Source organism: Bubalus bubalis, chromosome 2, assembly GCF_019923935.1.
Source record: "Bubalus bubalis isolate 160015118507 breed Murrah chromosome 2, NDDB_SH_1, whole genome shotgun sequence".
In the NCBI taxonomy this organism is placed as follows: Eukaryota; Metazoa; Chordata; class Mammalia; order Artiodactyla; family Bovidae; genus Bubalus; species Bubalus bubalis.
Window position 1 is genome coordinate 73,027,923 of NC_059158.1, and position 25,121 is coordinate 73,053,043.

A 25,121-nucleotide genomic window follows, 5' to 3' on the forward strand; every position below is an offset into this window, starting at 1 on the left:
GCGTTCCACATGTATTCAATACAAATAGTGCATCACTAGAGGGGTATTTAAAAATTTCCTGCAAAATTTGGAACTAAGGAAAATATGTCTGCAAAACATTTTTCCCTTTTATAATAGTTGGTAGATAAGAGATGCCATATAACTTATTCTACATTATAAGTTTTCACTGGGTTGAAAAGAAGCAAAAATATTTTTTACATTTTATTCAACAAAATAAAAAATCAATACCATATAGACCTATAGTCTTAAGAAATATTTTATTGCCCTTACTATGAAATCTCAAAATGTGACTATTTTCAGTTCACCTACTAAACTGTTATTTCCCATCCTGGTAAAATTCTTTTTTAAAAATTTAACTTCAGTTCGCAGTGTTGCTTGTGACTGAGAACTGAAACCTGAGCTAGTTGTTCTTGGCACTGTGGTGTTCTGGCTTATCTTGCCTAAGGGACTGACAGTTTATCTCAGATTCTACGGTTTCTTCCATCCTTCTTTCACTAGCATTTCCCCTTAGTCTTGCTTTTCATTAGCCCACCCTGATGGCCAGCCACTTCTAATCTATAAATTAAACAAAACGAAAACACAAATGTATGCTTCTTTTATCTCTGGAAATCAAACCCATCACAAACGCAATTTAGTTGGAGTTCTTTAGGTCCAAAACAAGATATCACAAGTAGCACAAAATGTTGCTAGAAAGCCTGCACTTAAAAACCAGCCTGAGATACTAACCTTGCAATGGAGGATGTAATGAAATTGCTTTGGACTACTTTATTAACTTTGGCTTTAAGCCCCACAATCTGTACCCAGTAGTCAAATCAGGGTTTGAACATCTGACAACTATATTTCCTTCATCCTTTCTCTAAATGCAAGACACAGTTTATTTAATTTTAGAAGAATGGTATTTTCCAGTTGTAATATTCAGATTACAGTGACAATATTTCAGAGACAGTCCAATCTTTAAAACTCCATTTTCTTTCCTTATTCAATTGTTCTGTGTTACAAAAAGGGAAGCAGAAGTTGGGTATCTAAATAGAAACAAAAAGACAATTTAAGTTTTTCTCCTTCAGCTCGCAAACGTACATTTACAAGCTCTCAACAAAATTTTACTTTTAAAAGCCATTTTAATATTTGTTATCTTTTTCTGAGTAAAATAAGCTGATGCTTTTACATGTGGATCTTATTATGTGAAAAGCTGTCTAAGTCTGCTATTGAACATAATCGTATGAATTACGAACTGTGACTTTATTTCTTTTATAATCTTTGTAGTTCTTGCCATTACTTTTACATGTCTATGTCTGGCATTATGTAGCTTTGAAACTATGCCAAAAATATTTATTGTCGTATATCTGGCATTCTCATACTATGTGGCTGAGTTTGGTTTCCAAGCTAGGTAAAACTTACTAGCAGATACAGTTTGGCATTTGTTTGAAAAAAATCATATGTAATTTAGTCCTGCTGCCCGCCCCCAATACAACCTTTGCACTCTTCAAACATGTATGGAGTTGAAATTCCAAAGTTTGAGCTGTTTCTTTTTACAATTTTGAAAATTCTTCAGTTTTAAAGTATATAACATGGAGCAAAATAATGACAACAAAAGAAAACAGAAAATAAAACAACAAATTTAACTGCAAACCAGGACAAGTATTTTGAAATACTTGTACGGATGATCTCTGTAAAATATTTCCCTAGTATGCAAATCCTAGGAAGCTAGGGAAGAGTCTGAATGATACAGTGCAGGGCTGGTACTTTGTTACATGAACTAACAATAGTGATAAAAAGCAAAATAGTGATAAAAAAGTTCCTTTAGTACTCTCTTTGTAGCTTGACTAATAAAATTCTTTAAAGGAGTATAGTCAGTTCCTGCTTAGGCCCAGCATACTGCTCATGTAGTTTATTCTCATATATCTTCATATACATAAATAGACTATTAGCTTTATTTAAGATGTTTTTAAGGTGTTAAAGCATACTTTCTAGAAGAAAGTAGTCATGACTCATACAAATACAAAGACCTATCAAATATTTAATGCATTGATTAATGAAGGAAACTGTATAATGTTACATGCAATTCAAAGAAGAATTCAAAGAACCACATATATGTGGGCAATATGGAAAGCTAAAATATATTTGCAAATGATGCAAAACTGATCTATGCATAGGGCGATAATCAATGGCATTCTGTTGTATATAACTTATTTGCATTTCTAAGGACAAGAATCATTTGATTATCCATTTTCTATAATTTATAGAATAATGTATGAGAATTCTTACACCAGGTACTTTAGATGGTAAAGACTCTATTATTTGAAATTTAATATAAATTATTTTTATTTATATATTTATTAATTGCTTTGTATCAACAAAAGTTTTTTTGAGTACCTATTATGTGTTAGGCATTGCATTTGGTGCTAGAGATACAACAATGATCAAAAGTAGCCCTCGCAGATCTATAGTTTAATGTGGAGATAGATATTAATCAAATAAGCACAATAATATATATACAATTTTAACTATAAGTAAAACACAGAGTCTTACAAGAGTCTGCAGGGCTCTGACAGGGTAGAACTTGTAGAATTTTACTTTTTTGGGTATATGAAAATTTATTACTATTGTGCTTTCATCATCAAAATTTATGATCTTGGTCTTTCCTTCTTGCCTTTGTATAAAACCAAAAGAGAGAGATTGGCTACTTTGACAATTGGCTACTTAAAGCAGACTCCAGGAATGTCACCAACAGCATGACCTTTGCGACCAAATCCAGCAACCAGAACTTCATCATTTTCCTCAATAAAATTCAAGCAACCATCATTGGGTACAAAAGCAGTGATTTTTTTGCCATTCTTGATTAGCTGAACCCTGACACACTTCCTGATGGCAGAATTTGGCTGTTTGGCTTCAACTCCTACTTTTTCCAGCACAATTCCCTTGGCGTGAGAAATGCCGCCAAAAGGGTTGGCCTTCAGGGCAATGCCCAAATGGGCTTTCTTGTACTGTGTATCATGCCACTTCCGGGCTTGTCGGTGGCTACGGAGCTTCCTGGCAGTAGGAAGACCGCGACACTTGCCCATCCTGCTGGCGCCACAGGCCTGAGCGAAAGAGAATTTTACTCTAAGTAACATCTATGTTTCCCGATTTTTGTATTTATCAAAGGCGATGCTTTAACTTAGAAATCTATTTTTAAAAATTTTATCTTGCTGGGTTAATTATTCATACAAAACCTAGTAATTCTGCAATACACAAATAAGTCTAATATTTACATATTTTAGTATTATTATAAAACTACTGTGTAACATAAACTTCTGTGTTAATTTATTAATTAGGATCATAGAAGAGAATCATAGATGGTAACAATTAGTAAAGTCAAAACTAAATCAGCTAATCTTTTGCCAGTTGCTTCTTCTGCAGTCCTTCTTCCTCCTCACACCCAACACCCCCCACCCCCTTTTCCATATAGTTCAGCAATCATTACCCTTATTCAAAACAATGACAGGCAATATATTTGGCCCCCCAAAAGAAGTCATGACATTTAGAATCCATGACATTCTGTATTTGGAAAGACTCTAAGTATCTGAGGGTTACCCAGTGCTGAAGTGTCACTGAGCACTTCTGTTGTCCATTCTAGTAATTTTATTCCCTTTATCTTCGAAGATCCAATTAGAAGATTGCTTTTATGAAGTTCAATTTGATAATACACAAGATACAGATTCATTCACTTTTTGAACAGATTGTAGATATCCACATCACAAAAGCTAAATTTATATATATGAATGTGCCCCTAGCAACAGAAATACACATTTTAGTTTTTCTTTTTTCCCATAGTAATACTGGTAGCTGCGAGTTAAGTCATTCCTACTTTTCCAGATACTCCTTTTGATCTTATGTGTGAAGCCACTGAAAATGACCCAGCACCTTTAGCCCTTTACCTAGTGTCTTAGATCAGGCTTCCTAGAAGCAGACCATCAGATGAGGATTCATGTGCAAGTGATTCATTAGGAAAATACTCCTGGGGGAAACCAGGAAGGGGATGTGGAAAGCAGGACAGGAAAGAGAAGACATACAAGCAAGGATGAATCTCAGGCCAACTCCAATAGAGATTAGGTTCAGCCTGTGATTTGCAGGGGAATCTGGAATGTAAGTTATACCTCAGGATTGTCCCAATAGCAGAGAGTAAGGGGGCTGGTCTTTCATACTGTGGCACACATCAGTGCCCCCTGGGTGAGGTAGAGTGGGGGGGAAGTAAATTCCTAAGACTTTCCAGTGTTCCTAGGACATCTTCTGAAAAACAGTCCAGTGTTTGAGTTTGAAAGCAGAAACACATAAACAGGTAAAACAGGATCTGAGGCTATTGGGGAGAAACATTGGCAGTGCTTGCAACACCCTGTCTGGGCACTCCCCCCAAACCCATTCTCCTTTACTTCATGAGCACATAGTTAGCGGGTCTCTCTTGCCAAGCATGGCCCTGTAACTGTGTTCTCTTCAATGGAACAGAGTGCAAGTGATATGTGCCACTTCTGGGCCTAGGATAGCTTCACCCATACTGTCTTTCTCCTCTCTGCTGGCTGCAACTCTGGGTGATCCAGCTTATACTATAAGAATAATGACAATGACCTAAGGTTTGATGATGCAATATGATGGAAGGGCTGGAGTCCCTGGAAGACTTCTTAATGATCCAGAGCAGTCAGGGTGGACTGTTAGGTGAGAAACAAACTTCTTCTTCAAACCACTGAATTATTGTTGGGTCTTTATCACTGCGAGGGCTTCTCTGGTGGCTCAGTGGTAAAGAATCTGCCTGCCAATGCAGGAGTTGCGTGTTCAATCCCTGGGTTGGGAAGATCCCCTAGAAAAAGAAATGGCAACCTACTCGAGCATTCTTGCTTGGGAAGTCACACGGACAGAGGAGCCTGGCGGGCTATAGTCCATGGCGTCACGAAAGCATCAGACACGACTTGGTGACTAAACAACAACAACAACTCATCACAGCAGCCTAGCTATTTTCTAATTAATACAAGATGCTTTATTCTTATCATAACATTATATTATAGATTCATTTTAATTGCTTATTCTTGGTTTCTTCTATTAAAATATATATTATATGAGAGCAGGAGCTTTATCTCTCTTTTTCTTGCTGTCATAAAATACTCAATAAGTATTTATTTAGTGAATAAGCAAAAGCATAGTTACCTTGTCCTATAATTATTAAAAATTTGAAAACTACATTATAATTATAGAACCCTCTATAAAACTAAATTCAGAGTGATATAAAAGAAATGAAAAGAGTTTAAGGAAAAGTAATCGAAATGCTTAATGACATAAAATAGAGATATAGAGATAAACATACTGATATATTAAAAATGGATGACAGATAAATCGTGTAAACTTGAAAAAACAAGGCTGAAGGGCACCTTGATAACTGTCTTTGCGTATTGGAAAGGTGATTATAAAGAGGTTGCTGACCAACTGTTTTCCATGTCTGCAGAGGAAAAACTTCAGGAAAGAGCTTAAACTGACCTGACAGTAATAGTGATTAAACATTAGAAAAGGCTCCAGAGTAATACTGTAGAATCTCTGTCCCTGGTGAATTTTAAGGACAAACCATCTGTCTTAGACATTTCAGGCAGAGCCTTGCAGGAAGAGAGAGGTCTGGATTAAATGACTCCTTGAGCCGGCTCCCTTTCAATTCCAGGAGTCTGTGCCACTATACAAGGTATCAGGCGATCTGGCAGTGACATATTTCACTCCAGTGACCAGCCAGATTGATTAACTGGCATCTCTTATCTGTAGCTTGAGAGAACTATTTCTCTGGCTGGGAATGATGGGGTGGGTCGAAAGTAGAGAATAAGAAAACAAATTTCCCCTTCCCTCAAAAAGATATGAAAAAGTATAGTTCGCACCTACAACTCTAAGATACTAAGTGATTTCCATACTATCAATACAAACTAGAAGAGTTCTAAGATTTTTATACCTTTTAAGTGCTAGATTTTATTTAGTAAGATTAACTTCTACAATGATTGAAAGATAACGGTTTACTACTATATATAAAATAGATAACTAATAAGGACCTACTGTATAGCACAGGGAACTCTACTCAGTACTCTGTAGTAACCTATATGGGAAAGGAATCTAAAAAAGAGTAGATATATGTATAACTGATTCACTTGGCTGTATAACAGAAACTAAGACAGCATTATAAATCAACTACATTCTAATGAAAATTTTTAAAAATTAAAAAAGATAGTGGTTTAATACCAACAGTGAAATGACATAGAATAGAGAAAAATGTTACTATTGACATTCCTTTATATTTATTTACATTGTTTTGCAACATTAGCAACAATGTAAGAATGCTATTTATGATATTGCATTGAATTCATACTGTACTTATGTCACTCATCAATAATAATGTTAGAAGTTCCCTAAAGACAAGCTTTCATTAGAAGAGGGATTTTCTAAGTCTCAGAAGTTGACTTTTTTATTACTGAATAATATCACGGCTACAAAAGCAATTCAATAATCTTAGTGAAATTTCACATTTTTGCTACAATCCAAAGATATACTTTTGAATTCTTCCAGAAAAGGTGGGAAACCTCTTTAAATTCTAAGGTGTTTTAGTGTTTGTTTATTTATTTGTTTCTATGTATTTATTCATTTATTTTAATGGTAGCTGTTGTAAAGTTACAACTCAGTAGGAGTCTTTTTTTCATTGAAAGGAAAAAATCTAGTCATATTTGGAAAGAAATATTGACTGCTCTTAATGTAATGAGTTTTGAAAGTAAATGTTGCTCTTAAATACATAAAGTGATAATCTGCTGCTGCTGCTAAGTCGCTTCAGACGTGTCCGACTCTGTGCGACCCCATAGACAGCAGCCCACCAGGCTCCCCATCCCTGGGATTCTCCGGGCAAGAACACTGGAGTGGGTTGCCATTTCCTTACCTCCCTCATAATTAGAAAACTACAAAATTACAATGAGAAACCATTTTAAAAAATTTAAGTATAGTTGACTTACAGTGTTATGAGATACCATTTTTATCACACACTGTGTTGGCCAGGGTTGGAGAGAAAGACATTTCTGGTGGGAATGTAACTTAGTACAACCTCGATGGAGGATAATTTGGCAATATCTATTGAAGATATAGTTGTCTAGACCCTTTAGCCCAGCAGTTCTACTTCTAAATATTCTTTCTTACAGATGTACATGACATAGAAAGAAATGGCGCATGTAAACGATTATGGGCTTTTTTGTATTGCTTGTAACTGTTAAAAGATCAGAAGCAACCTAAGTATTGATGATGAAGAATGCTACATCCTTTTAATTGAATATAACAAAGCTATTAAAAAGACTGCCATTCTTAAGATATATGCTTAATAGTGTATAGGATGAACTAATCTTTGTGCCAAAAAAAAAAAGAGTGAGTGAAATATATCCATATATTCACAAAAGATATCTGAACCAAGAACTGGCAATAGTGTTTGCTTCTAGGGAAGGGACCTGTAAGTGCTGAGAACAGGATAGGAGAGAGACAATTTTCACCTTATGCCCTTTTGCAACTTTTAATTTTGTATCATATGTGTGTGCTACCCATTCAAAAAATAAACAAAATTATTAAAAAAGAAAAATATTGTGAATAATTCATTTATTCTGAGTTTGAGGATTTGTTTACATTAACACAGAATTATCTTTAATTTCAAAGTGTAGAATTATGGCAATATCAAACTTTTTTAGACTATGCTTGTACTTTCTATGTGGGCTATATTTATGGGTTATAATTACTATTTATAATATGAAAACCCACTTTGAAACAGTTTTAATATATTGCCGTATGTAAAGACCAACATTATTCATTTTTCCTTCATCCTTAAAGTATGAGGTCCTTGAAGCCAAGGATCTTGTACTCTTTCACCTAGAAAGATAAAACAGGACAAAATTGCTTTGTAAAAAATTATTATTTTAATTATAAAAGTAAGATATGCCAGGCATATTTCAAATTTGGTGGTTATTTTAAAACTGACCTAAGCAAGGGCCGATTTACACGTTCCCCCACAGTGTATGGCAGTACACATCACAGAACTTATCTCAGGTAGACTATTTGACACGTTTCACTGCATCACCTCAGCGCGTGCCTGCGAGCTCGGTCGCGTCAGTCTGCGACCCCATGGACCACAGCCTGCCAGGCTCCTCTGTCCATGGAATTCTCTAGGCAAGGATATTGGAGTGGGCTGTCATGCCCTCCTCCAATCACCTCAGAGAAATAAGGACAAATAAATAAATTTGGCTAAATAATTTAGATGGAAAATAAGAACAACTTACTGGTATAAAATAGAATTCCTAAAGGAAGCATAAGATCTCTGAAATACTCTGAAATGAGCCATTTTGCAAAAGGTTGAGAGTGAAATTTGAATAGCTTCAGTGTAGGAAAAAAATGGAGTAGATAATTCTAGAGTGAATTTATCTCTAATAGAAATTGATATCCAAAACAGTAACCTACTTTTCAATAACACAAACGATATTTCTAGGATAAAAAAAGATAATTTGCTCATAATAATTTGTTATGGAAGATCAAAGTTTAATGCCAGAGAAATTAATACTGGAGGTGTTGAAAGATGGCATGTGCAAAAACAGCTGAATATAAAAACAATAATTTAAATTTGCTATGAATTGTTATAAAAATGTAATATTCTTAATTCTTTCATCAAGATTTGATCACCACTACCAATGTTAATCATATTGGAGCCTAAGGCATAGGAATAATCTACAATATTTATTCCATTAAAATTTTTTTGACCTTTTATTAATTACAGATTTTTTTTTGCACTGATCTTAACAAGTATAAAGTTTATGTTGATTACTGAGTTTTTTGACACCTTCCTATAGTTTGGACTTGATGCAAATGCCTCATTCACTTCATCTAGTTCTTTTGATCACTCAAATAATAAAATAGTGTTAAAAGAAGAGAAAAAAATAATTTAAAGCCTCTCTTATGTACCATTTCCTCAATGTTCCCAATATTCTATGGAGAGATATTAAAATGAGAAAAAATAGAATTGATGAAATCCTAAATTTTAAAAATTCTTACAAGTGAGCAAGATATGTATATTTTCTCCATATTTTATATATGAAGAAATTGAGGCTCAAAGATGTTAGTACTTTGCTTTGGGCATACAAAAAAACCTGTGGCTCAGCTAAGATTGAAACCGTTTTTCTGTCATTTACCAGAGCCGAATTCTTTCCAACACACTGAGTTCTTTCTCAGGGAATTATTGACATTTGAATTAAGCCTCAAAAGAAGAGTAGGGATTTGCTAGGAGTAGAAAAAGAGACAAGACGTTGCAGGCAGTTGGGAAAACTGTGGAGAAAGCCTGGAAGTAATGTCCAGAGGCATATTTACCAAGAAACTAAGGAGGTTGATATGTCAAGACTCCTTGGAATAAAATGTTAATAAAGCTTCTTGATAGGAACTTTAGTGATGGTGCTCTCAAAATTACATATTTTTGCAAAATTTGCCCAAGTAAGATATTTTAACTCCAACCAGTGAAGATTGCAGTGTCTTTCCTTCTGACTTTCCTCCATTCAGTTCAGTTAAGCTGCTCAGTTGTGTCCGACTCTTTGCAACTCCATAAACTGCAAGCATGCCAGGCTTCCCTGTCCATCACCAACTCCCTGAGCTTGCTCAAATTCATGTCCACTGAGTCAGTGATGGCTTCCAGCCATCTCATCCTATGTCATCCCCCTTTCCTCCTGCCTTCAATCCTTCCTAGCATTCAGGTCTTTTCTAATGAGTCAGCCCTTCATATCAGGTGGCCAAAGTATTGGAGTTTCAGCTTCAGCATCAGTCCTTCCAATGAGTATTCAGGATTGATTTCCTTTAGGGTTGACTGGCTGGATCTCCTTGAAGTGCAACAGACTCTCAAGAGTCTTCTCCAACACCGCAGTTCAAAAGCATCAATTCTTTGGCACTCAGCATTCTTTAAGGTCCAACTCTCCCATCTATACATAACTATTGGAGAAACCAGAGCTTTGACTAGACAGACCTTTGTCAGTAAAGTAATGTCTCTGCTTTTTAGTATGCTGTCTAGGTTGGTCATAACTTTTCTTCCAAGGAGCAAGTGTCTTTTAATTTCATGGCTGCAGTCACCATCTGCAGTGATTTGGGAGCCCCCCGCCCCCAAATAAAGTCTGTCACTGTTTCCATTGTTTACCCAACTATTTGCCACAAAATGATCAGACAGGATGCCATGATCTTCGTTTGTTGAATGTTGAGTTTTAAGCCAACTTTTTCACTCTTCTCTTTCACTTTCATCAAGACGCTCTTTAGTTTCTCTTTGTTTTCTGCCTAAGGGTCGTGTCATCTGCATATCTGAGGTTATTGATATTTCCCTCTGCTATCTTGATTCCAGCTTGTGCTTCATCCAGTCCAGCATTTCACATGATGTACTTTGTGTATAAGTTAAATAAGCAAGGTGACAATATTCAGCCTTGACATACTCCTTTCCCAATATGGAACTAGTTCGTTGTTCCATGTCCTGTTCTAACTGTTGCTTCTTGACTTGCATACAGGTTGCTAAGGAGGCAGGTCAGGTGGTCTGGTATTCCCATCTCTTAAAAAATTTTCCACAGTTTTTTGTGATCCATATAGTCAAAGAATTTAGGGTAGTCAATGAAGCTGAAGTAGATGTTTTTCTGGAATTCTCTTGCTTTTTCTATGATCCATTGGATATTGGCAATTTGATCTTTGGTTCCTCTGCCTTTTCTAAATCCAGCTTGAACATCTGGAACTTCACAGTTCATATACTGTTGAAGCCTGGCTTGGAGAATTTTGAGCATTACTTTGCTAACGTGTGAGATGACTGCAGTTGTCTGGTACTTTGAACATTCTTTGGCATTGCCTTGCTTTGGGATAGGATTGGAATGAAAACTGACTTTTTCCAGTCCTGTGGCCACTGCTGAGTTTTCCAAGTTTGCTGGCATATTGAGAGCAGCACTTTAACAGCATCATCTTTTAGGATTTGAAATAGTCCAATTGGAATTCCATCACCTCCACTAACTTTGTTCATGGTGATGCTTTCTAAGGCCCACCTGACTTCCCAGGATGTCTGGCCCTAGGTGAGTGATCACACCATTGTGGTTATCTGGGTCATGAAGATTTTTTTTGTATAGTTCTTCTGTGTTTTCTGTTTGTGGGATATATTTACATGTTTCACAGCCACTCCTGTGCTTATTGCTAACCATCTCAGGGTAAGAATAACCTCTCAGCATACTTCAGTTGCCCTTTCTGCCAACTCACTTGGCCTGGTGATACGAAGGTGCAAAGGCCAGGGGCTTCTGCCAGATGAATGGTACCTGGATGATGGGAATGGCTTGTTAGTGGAGGAGAAACAAGGTTTGAAATGTATGGACTAGAAGACAGTTTGTGGAAAATTCTTTCAATCATCAGATGAGTAAAATTATGAGTTGAAAGTTGAATTTTCATTAAGAAAGTATCCTTTTTAGAAGCCAAAAATTTAAACTGAAGACTCACAAAAGCGTCAAAATACCAAAAGATTTCTTATTATCTTGGAATACATGCTAAAAATGCCAAAATCATAAAGAAAAGGATGGATTCATTAGAGGCAAGAAAATATAGTGACAGTGGAAGAGATAAAGATTATGAGACTCAGGGCACTCCCAAAGAGGAAATGAAAAATCTGGAGAAACAGAAAATAATCAAACAAAATACAATTTGTATAGTCAGCAAAAGTTGGCAGCAGCCTCATGTTTATGACTTCATTGACTTTAATAAGAACTGTGGTTTTTTTTATTATGGCCCTATCGCTAAAATGTAATAATGTCATTCAGTATTTTAATTAAAGACAAATTCTCCTTCAAAATTGTGAGTCCAATAATATTTATATAGAATCAAACAGAACATAAAATGAGCAAGAGAGATGTTTCTCAAAAAGATATTTTGAAAAAAGTTCTAAAGAGTCACACTCTTATGAGATTCTGGCTAGTTTATCCCAAGGCAAAAAGATGATAAATATTGTTTCATTTGTAAATTATTTTCAACCAGACAGACATTACTTACACTGGATGGTTTTTCAGACTAAATGAATTTATTGATAGCCCTCAAAAGCTGTGACTATTCTATGGAGCACAAGACAACTATGTTTTATTAGATTACCCATAAATCAAAAACCAGCTGAGTAAGAACATTCCAAATTATTTTGAAGTGCTGAAACAGAAGTAGTTGAGGTTATTGCCTTTTTAAGGGGACTTTCAGAGGTCATGATGAAATATAATCATTCAAATAACAGAAATTTAATGGGAATCCTAGAAATAACTATTAAATTTAATTCATCTTTGCATGAGAACTTGGAAAAATGCCCAAAATTGGTGGGGGGGGGGGGAGTAAAAGTTTATGAAGAATGAATAGAAGTAATGGGAAAATATATAATAGAAGGGTTAACAGATAAATAAACCAGAAACCAAATGTTACTCCATTTTTGTAGATTCTAGGCCAGATGTGTCTGACACTGATTAGTTGGCCATTGTTGTGCTCTACTGCTGTGATTGAAAACTCTATATATGGTTTTGACATTTTTCACCAACTGAAAACCAGCCTTTGGCTTTATTCAACAATGTGAAATAACTTGGAAATAGTAACCTGTGGCTGAAAACATTCATGGAGTGTTGTCCGTCTAGACATAGGTGAGGAAAAGGGCTCCAAGCACTCTTTAAAGATATTAATAAGTATGCAGGATGTATGCTACGTGTAGTTTATTCCTTTAATCTATAAGAGAAAAAGCTGCTTCCACAGTTGTTAACCATGTTGGCATTTTACAACAGCCATTTTCATTTCAGTTTCCTCTCATAAATGGAGTATTTTACATAAACATATCAACTTGGATTTAAAAAAAAGTCTAAGGGTAATACAATGCATTATCCACTGTAAAGTTGCTCAAGCTTTGCAACACTGGTCAAGGAAATTTTATAGGCCCTAAAATACATTTTTCAAAGATTTGGAAGGAAACCCCCAATACAAAAGTAAATCAAAAAGTTTATTCAAAAAATTCACACCCAGCAAATACATCACTATAACTGTAATGTAGAAAGACACTTTAAAATGTTTCTATAAGATATTTAAGAAATTGCAGTCACTATCTTTGAATTATATAAAGGGGACCATCTTTCTTCATCTTTAAATCTATTTATAAAAAACTGAGAAAAAATTCAGATAAAAATTAATGGAATATGAAACAAAAGTGGAAAAGGTAAGCAATTAACTCAATAGAAATTATTCTGACATCAAGAAGTATTTGTAACACCAACAAAAAAGATTTGAAATCATCACCAAAGGCAGGAATTAACCAATGGAAGAGATATAGTTCAAATAGAACTGATGAATAGGCTCTTGTATAGTTTGATAATGCACTTAATGAGAGGAAAGAATCATATGAATACAATAGAAAAGGATTTATAACTCTTTGATTTGACACAGAATGATTACATTGCAAAAAGTAATATAAAACTTGTAATATGCTATTGCAACAAAGACATCGAGAATGAGTAATAACTGTTATTGATTCAAAGACTATTTTTAATTAATTACTGCACAAAGAAATGTGAAAACTGACATTTTATGGTGTCTAGATAAAAAAACTAGCAATCTGGTAGCACTTTTCCCACACTTGATGGCCATTCTTAAAATTTACATATTAACAGAAAGCTGAAATGTTTTCCTAAACAATCAATAATGCAAACCATTTAAATCAACAAAAGACTGGATTATCTTTCCACTCTTTATAGAAAATGATATTATAAAATTATTGTCACATAAAGAGTCAATGAAAAACTAGCAGGCTGAACTGATGTGGTCAAATTATAAGCCTACTAAAGCCTATCTTTCTGCTGATTACATCTAAAAACACTAGATGAAATGCAAAAAGCAACTCTATGAGAACTTTGGAAAGTAAAGGAAAGCAGGCAGATTGGGGAAAGGAGTCAAAACCTGGGGAAGTGAGCTGTATGGCAGTGAATTTCCCATAGTTTTGCCTTTTTCTTGCTCATGGTCTTAAGTGTAGGCTCCTGGTACAGCTGGCACATCAGTACTACAGACAGCTAAAACTCAGAGAAATCCTATCTTTCTGTCCATAAGATCAGAAAAGGGGATCCCTGTGGGCCAGAGAGTATGGGGGTAGCACTCTTTTCTCTCTCTTCTTTTACTTCCTTTTTTGTTTGTGTCTTACAGAGGGCTGACCTACAGTGGAGTTGAAGCAGTGGGTTTCCTGTCTTTCTGTCCAGAAGAGTTGAGAAAGGGGAGCTGAGGGCCAGAGAAGGTAGGGAGCATTCCCATTTTTTTAAAACCTCCCCCCCCCCGGCCGCCAACGCCTTGCCCAGTGGGTCACCCCAATTGCGGGAAACTGGCAGCAAAATGGACATCTAGAAATCCCACATTTCTGGCCAGAAGATCAGGAAACAAGGCTTCAGAGGGCTGGAGAATGGGAGGGAAATCCTGGAAGGGAGAGACTTAGAGAAGATGATTCCCCCAAATCTGTGATAAACCAGCATAATGCCAGCCGACATCACTGAATTGCACACGTGTGGGTGAAGTATTTTACTCACAATACATCTGACACCAAATATGTGGTTTTCTTCCTTTAAAATGAACCAATTTTCCCACTCTCTGGACATCAACTGAGTGTCCTACGATTCAATTCAATTCTGACACTAATTATCAGAAATTAGCATCAGATGCCACAGGGTTAAGGGCTAGGTCCCGGAAGATTGGACTTCCACAATGACTCAGTGGTGAAGAAGCTGCCTGCAATGTAGGAGCCATGGGAAATGTGGGTTTGATCACTGGGTCAGGAAGATCCCCTGGAGGAGAGCATGGCAACCCACTCCAGTATTCTTGCCTGGAGACTCCCATAGAGAGAAGAGCCTAGCAGGCTACAGTCCATAGGGTCACAAGGAGTTGAACACAAGTGAAGCAACTTAGCATGCATGCACACCTGGATGATTGCCCTCACTTCAGACCAGTCACAAAACTATTGGGTCCCCAGGATACCCATGCTTCTATCTGACAGCTACAAATCAGGGTTCCTACAACCTCCCTCCCTCAGGTTTAATAATTTGCTCAATCAACTCATAGAACTAAGGAAAATATTTCACTCACTTGTACTAGTTTATTTCTGCTTTATGGCAGAAAGCGAAGAGGAACTAAAGAGCCTCTGGATGAAAGTGAAAGAGGAGAGTGAAAAAGCTGGCTTAAAATTCAACACTCAAAAACCAAAGATCATGGCATCCGGTCCCATCACTTCATGGCAAATAGATGGGAAAACAGTGGAAACAGTGACAGGCTTTATTTTCTTGGGCTTCAAATCACTGCAGATGGTGACTGCAGCCATGAAATTAAAGGATGCTTGCTCCTTGGAAGAAAGGATATGACAAACCTAGACAGCATATTAAAAAGCAGAGGCATTACTTTGCCAACAAAGTTCTGTCCAGTAGTCATGTATGGATAGGAGAGTTGGACCATAAAAAAGGCTGAGTGCCAAAGAATTGATGCTTTTGAACTGTGGTGTTGGAGAAGACTCTTGAGTCTGCAAGGAGTCTCCAAGGACTCTTGGACTGCAAGGAGATCCAACCAGTCAATCCTAAAGGAAATCAATCCTGAATACTCATTGCAAGGACTGATGCTGAAGCTGAAACTACAATACTTTGGCCACCTGATGTGAAGGGTTGACTCATCAGAAAAGACTGATGCTGGGAAGGACTGAAGGCAGGAGGAGAAGGGGATGACAGAAGATGAGATGGCTGGATGGCATCACTGACTCAATGGACATGAGTTTGAGCAAGCTCCTGGAGATGGTGAAGGACAGGGAAACCTGGTGTGCTGCAGTCCATGGAGTCTCAAAAGAGTAGGACGTGACTGAATGACTGAAAAACAATGACTGGTTTATTATAAAGGGATAGCCAAATGAGAGAAATGCATATAAGGCAAGGTATGGGGAAGGTGGGTGGTTCGGAGCTCCCACACCCTCTCCAGGTGTGCCCTCTTCCTAGTACCTCAACATGTTTACCAATCTGGAAGATCTCTCAACTCATAGGTTAGAGATTTTTATGAAGGTTTCATTATGTAAGCATGATTGATTAAACCTTGGCCATTGGTGATTAATTCAATCTCCAGCCGTTATCCCTTCCCTGGAAGTCAGGAGATGAGTCTGAAAGTTCTAAGCTTCTAATCAAGGTTTGTCTTTCTGGCGATCTGCTCCCATTCTGAAATTATCTAGGAGCCCCTCAGCCAAGAATCAGCTCATCAACATATCAAATGCATTCTTATCATATACGAGATTCCAAGGTTTTAGGAGTTCTATGACAAGAACCTGGAACAAAGCCCAAATATATATTTTATATTTTACCATAGTGGGACAGACCCAAGTTATATAGCTAAGTCTTTGTAAATGGATCTACAAATCTCAAATCTCACACTAACTTTTAAGTGGTACATGAAAAAATAGAAAATAGCCTACAAATAAATTTAAAAAATTAATCAATCAATCAAAACAAAAGACCCCCCCCCCCCAAACTAATATTGGGACCATGATCTACAGACAGTGAAGACAGAAGAAGAGATGAAACTTGTGTTCTTGAATGTAAATATGTTGATTGTATGCTACCTAGAGTTGGTCAAACTGTGAAATTTGAGGGTTCAGTGCTCTAGACTTCTGACACCAATCTATATTCACATTCAATAATTCACTCAAAGCATTCAGAACTCATTGATGATTATTATGCCTGTGGTTACAGCTTATTATAGGATTCAAGATTTGAAAATCAATATCATTCATCATATTGACTTACTAAAGAAGAAAAACTATGTGATCATCTCAATAGATGCAGAAAAAGCATTTGACAAAATTCAACATTCAATCATACATTCAATATCAAACTATTTTATCCCATCTATAACATTTGTATATATAAATAAAATTCCATACAAAAATGGAATTCCTACAAAAAATAAAGGATTGATTTGATTGGTAAACCTCTGAAATTAGAAAACTGGAAATCCTAACTATATAAACATTCAACAGCATGATAAATACTTTCTGCAAACAAAGAAGGGACTTCCTTAATATAATAAAAAGATTTACAAAATACTTACATCTAATATACTAAAATTGAAAGACTGAATGTTTCCCCTTAAGATTAGGAACAAAGCAAGGATGTCTGCTTTCACTACTTCTATTCAATATTGTACCATAATACAAGAAAGCAAGAGAAATAAATGAAAAAAGCAGATTAGAAAGGAAGAAAAAAAAACTGTCAAAACTGTGTGATTCTTCTACATAGAAAATACCAAGAAATTTATAAAAACCTCCTAGTACTAATAAACCATTTTAGAGAGTCACAGGATAAAAGGTCAAAATATAAAAATGTTTTATTTCTACATATTGCCAACAAACACTTGGGAATCAAATTTTAAAACACAGTATCATTTAAAATAGTACCAAAGCCATAAAATACTTAGATATAAATCTAACAAAAATATGCAGGACATGTATGCTGAAAACTATAAAATAATGATGAAAGAAATCAAAGAATATCCAAATAGATAGAAGAAATACTCTGTCTTTGGATTGGAAGACTCAGTATTGTTAATATGCCACTTTTCCTCAAGCTATTCTATGTATTCAATGCAATCCCAATAAAAACCAGAGCAAAGTTTTTCCTAGAAATTGATACATTTACTTAAAACTTCATATAGAACTAGGACAGCCAAAACAATTTTTAAAAAGAGCAAAGTTGGAGGACTCACACCACCTCATTTGTTTACTGTAAAGGTATGTGGAAAAAGTGAAAGTGTTAGTTGCTCAATGTGCTGGACTCCTTGGGACCCCATGGACTCTAGCCCGCCAGGCTCCTCTGTCCATGGAATTCTCCAGGCAAGAATACTGGAGTGGTAGCCATTCCCTTCTCCGGGAGATCTTTCCGAGGCAGGGATCAAACCCAGGTCTCCTGCATTGCAGGCAGATTCTTTACCACCAAGTCACTGTAAAGGTATAGTAAACTCATTAATAAAAAGACAAATAATGCCATTTAAAAATTGGCAAATGTTTTGAACAGATAATTTCCTGAGTATGACCTATTTGGATAATAAAGAGAAAACTGTAGAGCTGCTGTGTCTACAAAGGTAGCACAGGGAGGTGGTTTGTGCTCTGCATACACTACACAGTCGCCTTTATCTTGGAGAGAAATATTGGGTCTGATATCAGTATTGCCATAGCATTTGGACTTTTCTAGAACATATGTATATGTTAAGAAAACTAGTGCTTTTGAATATATAGTCTAACACGAAGTTTCTTGTGCATTATAGCTCAAAAATATTAATAAGTTTTGAAGTTGTTCACAATTCAGCTGCACATAGAGTTGTATGGACTTTTATTTATATATACAAATGTTACAGATGGAATAATATGGTTTGAGCAAGAAGTCTGGTTTAGTGTCTACTGTTTGGGAAATTTAGCTCTTAACCTTTCTAAGAAATGAATTGTATAGTTAGGATTTCCAGTTGTCTGTTTTCAGAGGTCTGCCAAGCAAATCAATCCTACATTTTTTTCTCATGTACTTGCTCATGCCTCACAGCAGCAAGTCTTTTCTTCTATTTTTATCTTCAGTTTTTTCTCCTTCCTCATTTCTTAGAACTTTGTCTTTAATTTCTCACATCTTTTATTCTTCCTTCAAGCTTTTTTTTCAAATCCCTGGCATGTCCCAATTCTCTGTTTTTATAAGACATGTTTTTTCTTCTTAAATATATCCAGTCTCCCATTGGTGATCACTTGTAAATCATCATGACTCAGTATTTATCCTGTTAGCTACCATCTACACGTGTTTTACTAAGCTCAAGGCAGAAAATTTGTTTTCCATATTTTATGCTTTGTAAAACCCATGTACTCTTATGACTCGTATTAAAAATAAATCTCAGTGTGAATTAGCTAAAGCTATATCTTCCTTGTTTTATGTGTAAGCTTTACATGCATACAAGAGAAGACTCAAGTTTCACCAGATCCCTGATTTGCCATGTGTACCCTCATTTTTCAGGAAGCATTAGAATGCCATCTTTTTTGGACTTATTGGACAGAAAGCCAATAATTTATTTTACCTTAGTTTATATATATTTTCCAGAACAAGCAAAGTTGTTTTTTTTTTTTTCTTTTCAAGAAGGAAATGTTCCTTTTACGATAATTAGTTTAGACTCACATGGAATTATCTACATGCCAGGATACTTTGTATTCTAATTTTAAATTATGCCTTTCAGACACAATTGGTCTCTGGAATTATGCATTACTTATGATAATAGGAATCTTTAGCATTAGACTTGATGTCAATATTTATTTTCAGTTATTTCACAGCAATCTAGACTTTCTGTCCCCTCTTTTATTGAAACACGGGAAGCACATTTAGTGCTCATTTGCTTCTGGAGTGTGGGCTGGACTCATTTAAATGTAATATGAGCAAACACGCTGAGCTGTGGTGCTCCTTTTGTGGCACCCTAAGCGCTTGGCTTTTGGTGCTGTGCTTTCCCTGACTTGCCGTCCCTTTCCTCCCAAGTACTGTCTATCTATCAAACATAGCTTCAGAGGCAGGTGTAGATATAGGTGCGTTTTTAGTCTGAATTCTAAATGGTGAAGCAATCTCAGCTGCAGGTCTTGAGTAGTGTGACCTCTGTGGTTATCGTCCTACTTCAAGTGAAGGCTAACTTGATAAGCCACCAAGATTTCTGCTCAATAAGAAAGGTGCATATTAATTTTCTTTTGCTGCTGTAACACATTACCACAATGTTAGCATCTTAAAATAATACTCATTTATTATCTCACAGTTCTGTAGGTCAGGAATCCAGGCATGCTGCAGCTATTGTGCAGTAACAGCATGTGGTTAGCCTGGTGCAGGGCCCAGGCATGGCAGTATCTGCCACCTGTGTCCACCAAGGATGCACAGAACAGCCTCAGGCTAGTTTTAGAGTGGAGCCTGCTCACCTCCTGGTCCACACATGGGCCCTCCAACCCAAACACACCCTTCAAGGTGCAGTCCCTGGAGCCTGGATTCTCTGCTGCTGCTGCTGCTGCTGCGTTGCTTCAGTTGTGTCCAACTCTGTGCGACCCCATAGACGGCAGCCCACCAGGCTCCCCCGTCCCTGGGATTCTCCAGGCAAGAACACTGGAGTGGGTTGCCATTTCCTTCTCCAATGCATGAAAGTGAAAAGTGAAAGTCAAGTCGCTCAGTCGTGTCTGACTCTTAGCGACCCCATGGACTGCAGCCTACAAGGCTCCTCCGTCCATGGGATTTTCCAGGCAAGAGTACTGGAGTGGGGTGCCATTGCCTTCTCCACTGGATTCTCTAGAGCTCCGAGTTACCTCTTTTACATCTGCAGAAGTCCTTCATAGCAGTACCTAGATTATCGTTTTATTGATTGATTAGGGGATGGGAATCTTGGAGGGCCATCTTTAGAATTCTACCTACTATAAAGGTATGAAACTCATGTGATGAAAATGAAAAATTTTTTTGGAAAACACATGAGAATACCTGAACAAATGTGGAGTCATACCATAAGCCAGAAAGGGGAGGCTCATGTTGAAGGATATTATTCTCCCTGAAATTAATACCCACCATTAAAGAAATGTGAATAAAAACCTACAGCCACATGGTTGAATCTTAAAGACGTAACTTTGGGTAAAAGAAATCAAGACATGAAAAAAAATTTATGATTCAATTTACATTGAGTTAAAAACCAGGCATGAAATATACTGTTTGAGTAATTAAGCAATAAAACTATAAAGAAAAGCAAGAAAGTCAATATTTTAATAATCATGATAGTGTTTATTAACTCTAGGTACTTGGGGGTTATAAAGGAAGGGGCACTTTGGGGCCTTTGGGGTGTTGGTAACATTCTACTTTTTGACTCCGCGTGGGTCACATGAGTGTTTTGGGTTATAGTCTTTAAGTAGTATACATCTGTTTGCTATATTACCCATTAAAAAAATAATTCTAATCTCTTCCCCCCCCTTACTTTCTGATTCTTTCTCTACATCTACAGTGCTTCATAGAGAAAAAGAGATGTTACAGTGAGACTACACAGAGAACAAGCAATTCAGTCTTTAAAAAACAAAATGCTTACAATGTAAGTTCTTGAGAATTTGTTGAGAGTGAAACATAGCATTCGAAACTATTTCCCTCTTAACCCTGGCCAGATTAGCTAAAAGAAACCTCTGAATTGGTAGGAGTATATGGAGCATAACACCCATAACACCTTCCCCAGGGAGGGAAGGACAAGGTTTGATGCGAGTGGTAGAAAAAGAGAGCACTGGAGTAGGCTGAGCACCATTTCAGTGGACAGGACAGGAGGCCTGGGCTAGGAGCCAAGGAAGCTGTTACAGCAGCCTGTCAGGGCTGCCTGCTGCCTACATTTGCATCATTCAACAAAGGACACCAGCTTTCCTCTGAACTGCCTGATGGAGCACGTAGGACACTTCTGTCAAGGATGGAGGGTGAAATCTTGGACTACCTGGTACTGCATCATCTTCCTTTCTCCCATCCTCCCATCCCTAGAGGGATGTGCTTTTAATAAGCACTTACGGTAACTCTCATGCAGGTGGCTTCTGGCACTGGAGTACCACTTTCCAGAGAAACTCTCTGAGAGGAAGACTCACTGGTGGCACTTGTTAAAATTTCAAAATTTGATGTCTCATACTAGAGAACTTTTTTTTTTTTAAATGAAGGCCCCAGGTAATTTGAAAGGAAGTTTGGCAAACAGCTTTAGAGACTTTTACTTTCTGTTTTCCCATAATACTTATAATATTTGCATTTTGAAAAAATAAGTACTTTGTGGAAAAGAACATATTACAAACCCGAACACTTTTTCTCTAACTCAGACTTCTCAGTGCTGCAGACCCATAGATCTGTTCATGTGACATCTCTCCTTGCAGTCATGAAAATATCTGAGACTCAGCCTGTTGAAATCAATTGAAATCACCATCTCCCCCCAAATCTGACTCTCTTTCAGTGTTCTCCACACCTCAGTGAACATTGCTTTCCATCCACTGTGCCTGCCAGATATCCTGTCATGACTCCTTCCTCTCCTTCAATCCCCATTCGTTCCTCTACTTTACCTAAATCCATTCTCTAGACCTATTTCACCTCCTAAATTGTTCCATTTTCCCCACTTTTCTCCATCTCCTTGTGTCCATCCCAATCCACTTGAACTACTTTGGTCCAAGACTGACCTTGTTCATATCTCCACACTGCAGCGGGAATAATCTTTTCCAAACACGGATCTGATCAGGTTAAATCCCTACCCCATTATGTTCTCAGTATGGCCAAGCAAGTCCTTCTTAGTCTGGTCTCCCTGCACAGGGCTCTAGTCACAGTGACTTCCTTTCAGACCCTTGGGCTTGCACTGTTCATTCCTGACAAAAGGCTGTACATATATTGTTCCCTCTGTTTCCTTTTCTCCTTTCTTCAGTTTCTCATCCTTCAGATCTGTATTCCAGGTGACCTCCTCAAGCATGCCTTACCTAACTTTTCTGACCAGATCAGTGACTGACTCTAAGCTCTCAGAGCACCTATCTCGTGCAACTTTCATTTATCTATCTAAATAAATGTGGCTTGCTTATTTGTTGAATTAGATCTTTACAAATTCCTTTGCCTAGAACAGTTTGTTTCCTTGCTCATCGTCTCTTTGCTTTTCACTTCCTTAGAATCTATTGCAGGACAATTTTTAGTATTAGTATTTACAGCTAAAACACACCTCTGGCTGTTGTTGCCTTAGCATTTTCCGATCTTTGGAACATTTGCCTCTACCACAACACTTATTTACCTTATATTGTGTTTTTTTTTTTTGTTGTTGTTGTTTTCTCAAAGGTTTCTCTCTCTAGTGTCAGTGGCTTTGCTGTTGCTGCTGCTAAGTCGCTTCAGTCGTGTCCAACTCTGTGCGACCCCATAGACAGCAGCCCACCAGGCTCCCCCATCCCTGGAATTCTCCAGGCAAGAGTACTGTAGTGGGGTGCCATTGCCTTTTCCGGTCAGTGGCTTTAGGGCAGCTATTTTACTTATCTCTGTATTCTCAGCACTTAACACATGGTCTTGTCTTCAATAAATATTTGGAATGACTGTTGGAGCCTTAGTTCAGCCATATAGTGCATATGCTGATCTTTCTGCTTCTAGTATCTTCTCTGACTTTGCCTACAAACTCTTACCACTTGATACAGAGGAGGTAGTGATATAGAGGAGGATAGCATTACTTTCAACAATATATGTATAATTTTTATTCAGTTCCTTTCTCTTTTCAGTTTCATTTGAAAACTGATAATTACCTTAAAAGGTTATTGGGAAGGTTAAAAAAGTTAATGATCTAATTAGTACTCCTCTGTCTCTGCCTGTCAGGTCAAATTTCTCCTGTTCTATATCAACTACCTAAGGTATTTTGTCTCAGGATTAGGTTTTTGGAATTTCTTGTACCCAGTTAGCTCTTTTGTTTTCCCCCGCCTGTTTTTGTCCTCTTTTCAGTAAGTCTTGATGGATCAATTAAAACTAGAAAACAAATCATTAGCAAATATAAAGTATCTCTTCCTTGTTCTCTTAGAAAGAGAGATTGTCCTGAGGTGAGGAGCTGTATTTGCAAAACTGTACAGGCCTTTCATTTATTTATTTTAAATACATACACATATCCAAATTCTTTTCCAATTTAGGTTGTTATATAATATTGAGCAGAGTTCCCTGTGCTATACATAGGTCCTTGTTGGTTATATATTTTAAATATAGCAGTGTGTACATGTCAGTCCCACACTGCCTAACCATCTCTCCCCACTACCCTTCCCCCGTGGTAACCAAAAGTTCATTCTCTAAGTTGCCTTTTTTTTAAACTTGAAAATAAGAAAGGATGAAAAACAAAATGTTTAAATTTCCATACCAAAATAAGTGAAATGTTTCATTTTCTTTTAGATATGTAATGTGTCTTACCCAGAGTATGGGAAAAAACTTTGGTTTGCTTCCCTTAACATTTACAAATCTGTAACTAAACATTTTAGCAGTTAAGCAACTCTACAGTGAATTATCTGGTAGCTTCCAGTATAATAAATTATTCTTACCAACTAAATGCTTTCTTTTCATAATTTACCTGTTTGGTTGTCAAAGTTTAAACATAGCATAATACAACGATTATACTCTTTAAAATACCATGGGCACTTAAAATGTGTATATAACTGAACAAAATAGAAGTCCCATGAAAAATGTTTGAACACAGGGGTAAATCGTGACAAGAGCTTTTGCTGAAGTTTCTCTATGCTTCTCCAACATTACCTTGTGTGATTCAAGTACTATTTGTTATTGAGACTTGTCACTCTCAGTTGACTAGTAAATTTAATGCGCTTTAGCCAACGTTTCAAATCTGAGGCAAATAAAACCTAGGTGGTTTATTCGTGGGCCTAGTACCAAGACCTGCCAAGGAAGTGTTCTTAAGCGTTTTAAGATAGAAAACTCAGTTTATGTTGTTAAGCCACCGGTTTGAAAGCAACATCCTCGGGCAGTTGACGTTTACCACATAATGGTGAGGTAAGCGGCCCAGTCATCAAAGGACCCTTTTTGAAGTCCATGAGTCATAAGTCTCAAGCACTCCTGGAGTCCAGGCTGAATTTCTTCACTAGCTTGTTTGGGAACTCGTCTCTCCTAAGCTGTGTAGTTAACTGGCTCCGTTGCCGGCTGGATGACAGCTGATCCCGCACTCTTCAGGGCGGGCTCGTGTCCAGCTGCACCTATCTCCACCGTCAAACCCACTCCTCTCTCTCGCGGCGGTCTAGGGCCATCCGGACCAATTTCGGGGGTTTTCTTTAGCCAGTGAGACTTTGCAGAACAGGTTCCAAAAGAAAAGCAGGAGGCAGCGGAGGAGTAAGAAGTAATTATTGGTAAGAGTCAAAACAAATGACACTCCACCTGTGAGACGCGACGACGAGCACCCCATTTGTCTGCGGAAGCCACAGGGATGCACAGACCGCCTCCCGCCAACCGTCTGCCTCTTCCCCCAACTGCCCACCCTAGTCACGGTCACGTGATGAGGGAGCGGCGCGCGCCGGCCATGGCGCTGATTGGCCGGCGGCG

General features: G+C 37.3%; 1 protein-coding gene across 1 annotated transcript; it reads right to left on the minus strand.

The window, feature by feature from the left end:
- Positions 1-2,681: 2,681 nt before the first annotated feature.
- Positions 2,682-3,062, minus strand: LOC102392673 (40S ribosomal protein S23-like). The gene has a single exon (XM_044925897.2). It carries the CDS (start codon positions 3,060-3,062, stop codon positions 2,697-2,699), a length of 366 nt encoding a protein of 121 aa, XP_044781832.1. The 3' UTR covers positions 2,682-2,696.
- Positions 3,063-25,121: the final 22,059 nt, after the last annotated feature.

What these genes read in the sequence shown, in the direction of transcription:
- LOC102392673 (XM_044925897.2), bottom strand. Translation starts at nt 3,062, where the DNA reads ATGGGCAAGTGTCGCGGTCTTCCTACTGCCAGGAAGCTCCGTAGCCAC.